General features: G+C 35.2%; 1 protein-coding gene across 3 annotated transcripts in view; it reads right to left on the bottom strand.

The window, feature by feature from the left end:
* Window positions 1-32: 32 nt before the first annotated feature.
* LOC106879445 (zinc finger protein 423) overlaps window positions 33-6,900 on the bottom strand; it is a 34,517-nt gene continuing 27,649 nt past the window's right edge. For all 3 annotated transcript variants that reach the window (XM_052975129.1, XM_014928999.2, XM_052975130.1), the window contains one exon: window positions 33-4,515. In XM_052975129.1, coding sequence (XP_052831089.1) covers window positions 1,808-4,027 — 2,220 coding nt within the window. In that variant the 5' untranslated portion in view covers window positions 4,028-4,515 and the 3' untranslated portion in view covers window positions 33-1,807. The remainder of the gene's footprint in view (window positions 4,516-6,900) is intronic.

The following is a 6,900-nucleotide window of genomic DNA, read 5'->3' as shown; positions in this document are numbered from 1 at the left end:
ATATATATATATATAATACATACGAGATGGTGTTGAAAAATTCCTGGCTTTAAGGATATCATGAAAGGCCTGGTTGGAGGCACAAGTTTCCGAGTTCTCTTAGAGGGCTTAGAAAAACTGAAGGACTGCTGCAATAAGTGTGAATCTGAAAGGAAATATATTGAATAAAATCATAATTAACTGATCTTCCTGTTTGTTCTTTTACTCAAAGCCAGGAACTTTTCAGCATTCCCTCATATATGTATATATGATATGCTTCTGTACAGTTCCTATTCCACTCACAAGATGTTTGTCAACCTGAAACAAATTTCTTAACTACACAACCAGTTCTGTAATCCAAATTTAAAAACTTATCAAAGTCACAATTACAGCATATATAATATACATATGTCCAATTGACAGTACAACCCTACAAATTTATGTACCAGAAGAATAATTCATAAATATTTTGTTATTTGTAATATTTTATACTGTTGTCCCCACTTTTGTTATTCGTTCTTAACTCTATAGAAAATCAATCACTATTCTGATAAATGTTTACTGTCTATTTAGTTTGTATGTTTCAGTAGGTGTATACAAGTACAACACCGACTTCCAGGTACAGATGGTCTGGAACCTCTTATCATTCACACTAACTTCAAATTTCCACAGCCACCAAACTAATTTACTACTACCTCATACAGTGAAATATCAATAAACTTGTATCATTTATGCAAATTTAATATTTGTTTAATTTAGGGTCTGATCACCCCTGGTTCAGAAAAATCAGTAATCTGGAATTGCTCTGGAACTAAAGGTTTCAGAAAAGCTATACTGTACATGCATATATACAGATATTCCCTATGTTATGGAACTGTTGACATTCTTGAAAAATCTTACCAAAATGTAGAATTCCATAATGTGTAAACTATTTTCTTATTGTCTCAAATGACTCAAGAAAGAAACACACTGACATCCATGTTACATATCAGAAGTCAATATGGGAAAGTAGTTTCATGTTTTGTAATTTCATTACAGCAAGATTTTTCAGAAATGCAATGCTTCTGTAAAGTATGGAATATTTGTAATGTTCCTTACCAAGAATATGTAGTTTTGTTCTGTTTGTCTATTTGTTTATATAACTATTCTGCCTCTGAAGTTTTCTTTTGGTTGTGCTTCTATCTGCTTGACTACCTATCTCAGTATCTATTTAACTGATTTGAATCTTTTTATTTGTCTATCAGTCTTTCTCTCAGTGTATTTTCTCTCTGCATATATGTCTGTTCAATTATCTGTTTGCCTATCTGTGTAGCTGTCTCTCTATCTGTATAACTGTCTCCATATCTCTCTGTGTATAAATGTAAATCTATATATGAATGTATGTAAACGATGATGTATGTATGTATGTATGTATGTATGTATGTATGCATGCATGCATGATTGTATGTATGTATGTATGTATGCAAGTATGTATGATATATATGTCTGCGTGTGTGTGTGTATACATGCACTTATGTGCATGCATGTCTGTCAGTATGTATGTAAGCGTTTCTGTTTCTCTCTTCATCTCTTGATATTCATTCGTTTATGTTTGATTTTGACTTTTTCATTGCAGTTGGTGAATCCACAGCATAGCTGTTGTCCATTTTTGTGTGCATATATACAAGTGTGTATACAAGAAAGTATGCATTATTTGGAATTTAAATAAATAATATTGCCATATATACTGTATGTTCTGGTAATGACCCTTTCACCAGTCATATTTCAATGTCTTAACTCAATCCAAAACAGTCAGTAAAGGAGAAATAAAAAGAATATATTTAATAGTTCAGTTCTGTATATGAGTAACTTGATGGTTGGTTGGTGATTGGTAATTTTCTGATTCAGATTCGGCAGTTGTAGAATTGTACTGAACAACTAAAAGAGAGGAACTGTTTGAAGAACCATGCTGTAATGCCTTTGATAAATGTGATTTAGTTGGCAATGATTGAAGACAATTTCCATCAGTGACTTTTGTTGACAGTTTGTCTGTTTGACTTGCTGACCTTATGTCTGTTAACTTGGTATTGTTATTCTGGGTGTCATTTTTATGGTTGTAACACCTATTAGAAAGATCTTTATGCTTAACAGGAGCAAGCTGGGAGGAAGAATTACTTCCTTCTGATGATTTATTTTGAAGCAAAAAAAAGTCACTGTGTAATTTCTCTTTGGATGTTGGCTGGTCATCTTCAGTTTGATGTTTATATTGACCTTCATGTTGATTTCTTTTAAAACCCATTGGGTTCTTTTCTAGTTGTTCCTGATTTAATGAATGTTTCCTCTGGGAATGATCACAAACAGAAACCTGAACCTGGCTGTCATTGGATGTCTCCTGAATGGGCAAAGCATGACAGTCACTCTCCGTCAATTCCTTCAAATGAGAAACCACTTCTGAGTGAGATATAGAGAGTTTGTTTAAACAGTCTTTTGTAGGAGTGGAATTATCATATGAGCGATTGTATACAGTCAGGGTATTTTCCAGCATTAAGATTTCAGTGCTTTGTAAATTATTTGGTGATCGTAGGTGACTGACTGCCAATTTACCATTAGGAACTGTAGGGTCCCTTTCTGCTTTGCTTTCTGAATTCCCAGAATCATTTGGATCAATTTGATTTGCATAAATATTTTGCTGTGTTACAGGCAAAGATTTCATTTCCTTAATTGAATCCAGGAAAGAATGTTGAGAGTCATCTGTTGATTTACTTAAGTTGTTCCTACTGTCCCAGTTTAAGTGCAAAATCCCTTCTGATGTATCACCAGTTTTATTGTGGGTACTTCTTGAATACTGACGTAAGGTTTGGGATGAAGGATCACAGTTTGGCACATATTCATCTGAGGGATATGTAATCTGATCTCTGTTATGGGGATTAAAGTAACTGGACTGGCTAATTGGAAGGGAAGTTGACAACTCAATTGGTTTTTCCTGGAGATAATTATTCTTTGTGGACAGACTGTCTGTTAGAGTACAGTTGGTGCTGGTACACATAAAATTCAAGTTGGGTTGTTTACTTTTATGAGTTGTTGAAACTATTTCTCTTGATGATGTTACTGTTTGTTGACTTGAAGTTAATTGATTAAATAATGGATAGAAATTTGGTTGGTAACCATCTACAGAATTTGAAGTGTTATCTCTCTTAGAATTCTCTTGGAATTGTTGATATCTGTTCAGAATGTACTGGTTATTATTAACAATACCAGCAGACAACTTACTGTCATGTTTGTTACGCATATGCTGGTTTAGATGACTGCACTGTGCAAAATCACGGTTACACAATGAGCAGTGATATGGCTTTTCTCCTGTGTGAGTTCTCATGTGCTGGGCTAAGTTACTTGATTGCGTGAATTCCTTCAAGCATGTATAGCATTTGTAAGGTTTTTCCCCAGTGTGTCGACGTACATGCTGATTCAAGTGGCTTGCTTGTGCAAAGCTTTTGTTGCAATGTGGACAAATAAAAAGCTTGATACCAGTATGTGTCAAAGTGTGTTGGTTGAGTGTTGAGCGTTGGGCAAAATCCTTATCACAGAATGAGCATTTGTATGGCCGCTCTCCTGTATGGGTACGCAAGTGCTGCTGTAAATGAGAAGACTGAGTAAAGTCCTTATTACATAGCTTGCATTTGTAGGGTTTCTCACCAGTGTGCAGTCGCATATGCTGCAGGAGGGTACTTTGTTGTGCAAAACTTCTCTGACATACTTTACACTGAAATGGTTTGACTGGACTGTGAATATTTTGATGGGTCTTCAGATTGCCAAGTTGTGAGAAGGATTTCTTACAGTCTGGACACTTGAAACACTTAGTGGTGCAAAGCTTCTTTTCTGAGATAGCACCAGCTGGTAAACTGGCCACTGTTGAAGACAGTGAAGGCTTTACAGAAGTAGAATAAGGGTGAGGATAATGTGCTACAGTGACCTCGGAAGCAACGGCCGCTGCATGGATTTCTTCAAGACACTCAATTTCATTCTCTTTCAACAAGGCCAGCATATCTTTGGCATTGTAAGATTCTGACATAGAATATTTGATGGAATCAAAAATTATTAAGGGAATAAATTCATTTTTTTTTCATATTTCCTAAGTTGTTTTTCATATTTTTTTCTTCTTTTAGATTTGGTTTTAAACTCACAGGAACAAACAAAAACAATAAAAACTAATAATCTAGATTATTAATCAGTAATTAATAATTAACTGACATTCATAATCAAAACAATGACATTTGCTTTTGTTTATAAAAAGTAAGGAACTAGCAGTATTTTTTGAAATTTTGAAATGAATGAGTTTTCTTCCTCAAATGGTGATAGGAATAAATGTCAGATAGAGTTTTAGTAATGGTCATCTCATTAATTTTCATTCAGCTTGAAATAATCCACCTTAGTTTTTCAAATTTTGTGTGCTGGTTGCAGAAATTAAGTTATCTCAAAATTTGCTGGAATATATGGAATCTCCTGGTTATGAAAAATTGCTCTTCTTGGTTTTCCCTCTTTTTCATGACAAAATGTTCTCTAACAAATGAAAGAAAAAAAAAGAGAATGTAATGCAGCAAATGTACATAGTCACACTAACTTCTGTATGTGTATGGATATAGCATCTGTGTACACACACACACACACACAAGCGCATGCACACACACACACACACACACAGGGCAGGTTTTTTTACAATGTCTACCAAATTCCATTCTCAAGAGTATTGGCAGGCCTGAGACATTTGCATAAAGTGCTATACAGTGAGATGGCAGCTGAAACCATGCAACTGTAAAGCCAACTGCTTAACCTCACAGCTATGTCTGGTCCTATATAACCATGCCTACATATTTATTCTGTTAGTGTTTGGATAAGCTTCAACATGTGAAAGCTTTCAGTTTATATGAGTTTAGAATGATCGTTATGTAGTACATTAATGGAATGTTTGCAGCAATTCATGTTTAATGATAGGATGAAAATTTCCAGTGTTTGGAATAAAAAAAGCTGTTTTTTTCTCTTGCCTACATTCATCAGACTGCAAAAAGAAAACAAACAACAACAACAATGCCTGCACGCCATTTTTAAGAATTTGCAATAACACATAGTATTAAGGTGATTAACCCATTAGAATTTAATCCAGCTGTACCTGGCCAAATATTTTGCCTGTTTTATGTTAAAACTGACCAGATCCAACCTCTCACACACACACATGTTACAATGTCATTCTGAAAATATACAAACACACCATTGAAATCTTGAAGCTAAAAAGATAATGCATGATTAATTCTAACCAAGGTGAATAAATAAGGAATACATTTGACTAAGAAATCTGAATTAAGTATGTGAGAGGGGCAATAATTCAAAAGGCGAGCATAAATCCTTTGAAGTGTTAATAATGTCTTTGCTGGATAGTGTGTCTAGATATTTTGCCTTTTACCTGTTTCAGCCATTGGATTGCAGCCATACTGGGGCACCACCTTGAAGGATTTAGTCAAAGAAATCAAGCATAGTAATTATTCTTTTAAAGCCTAATATTAATTCTTTTGGTCTTTTTGCTGAACTGCTATGTTATGGGGATGTAAACAAACCAATACATAAATACATAAATTCACATAAATACACACACACTCATACATATGATGGGCTTTCTTTCAGTTTCTGTCGACCAAATCCACTCACAAGGCTTTAGTTGGTCCAAGGTTCTAGTAGAAGACACTTGCCCAAAGGGCCACACTATGAGGTTGAATCCGGAACCATGTGGTTGGGAAGCAAGCTTCTTACCCCAGAGCCATGCCAATGTCTATGTGTGCAAAAAAGATAAGAGTGTCTTGGGTACTCCATAATTATTCTTGGCGTATAGTCGATATAATTTGATGTGGGTAAAAGAAACCAGTGCATGAAGTGGGAACTACACACACACACACACACACACTCTCTCTCTCACTCACACACACATTCACACACACACACACACACACACACACACACATGCTTATACATTTGCCTTTGAAAAGTTGATGTACATGGACACCTGCATATATCCACATATGTACTACCACACGTATACATGCACACATAATCACTTAATATTGATGAGCAATGTTTTACAGTTACTGTTATGCATGCACACACACTTCCATACACTAATACCCATACAGACAGCAGATATGGTTGCAATGCCAGTGACTAGGATGAAGGTGGTGGTGGTGGTGGTGGTGGTGGTGGTGGAAATAATTGTGATGATTGTGCTAAGATAGCGATAGTAGATTAAGATGGTGGGATGGGTGGAGGTTAGAGTGGTTGTGATAGTGAAACCTATGGTGAAGATGATAGTGCTGATGGTGGTAGTGAAGGAAGTCATAACAAAGAAAGCAATAGATATTCTCTTAAATTTAGAAGGTCCCCAGCAACAAGTGCATGAGAGATAGGTTATCTGTATAGTATCACTGGATTTACAAATGTCCACACAAAACATACAAACATAAATACATGAACACATGCATGTATACACACGTATCTGCATACATATTGCATACATGCATACATACATGCATGCATACATACATGCATGCATACATACATACATACATGCATGCATACATACATGCATACATACATACATGCATACACACAAACAAACAGACATGCATGTATAAACTCATAATACATATACAAGGGCAGATAAATATACATATACATGTAAAGTACATTTAAAGGATGAATAATACATAGAGAAATAAATGTGAGTGGAAGGTATGTATACTAAAATCATGAAGCATGTTCCGTAATAACAGGCTAATCAGATATGAGATAATAACAATACAAAGTAAATAACTCTGAAAAGGGCTTTTGTGTGTTCCCGGAGAATATTACCCTCAGCGGTGCTAGTGTTGGTATATTCGTGAATAAGTCACTAACCGAAAT

The sequence above is a fragment of the Octopus bimaculoides genome, chromosome 20 (assembly GCF_001194135.2).
Source record: "Octopus bimaculoides isolate UCB-OBI-ISO-001 chromosome 20, ASM119413v2, whole genome shotgun sequence".
NCBI lineage: Eukaryota > Metazoa > Mollusca > Cephalopoda > Octopoda > Octopodidae > Octopus > Octopus bimaculoides.
Note: the sequence above shows the minus strand (reverse complement) of the source record. Positions and strands in the feature narration are given on the sequence as shown.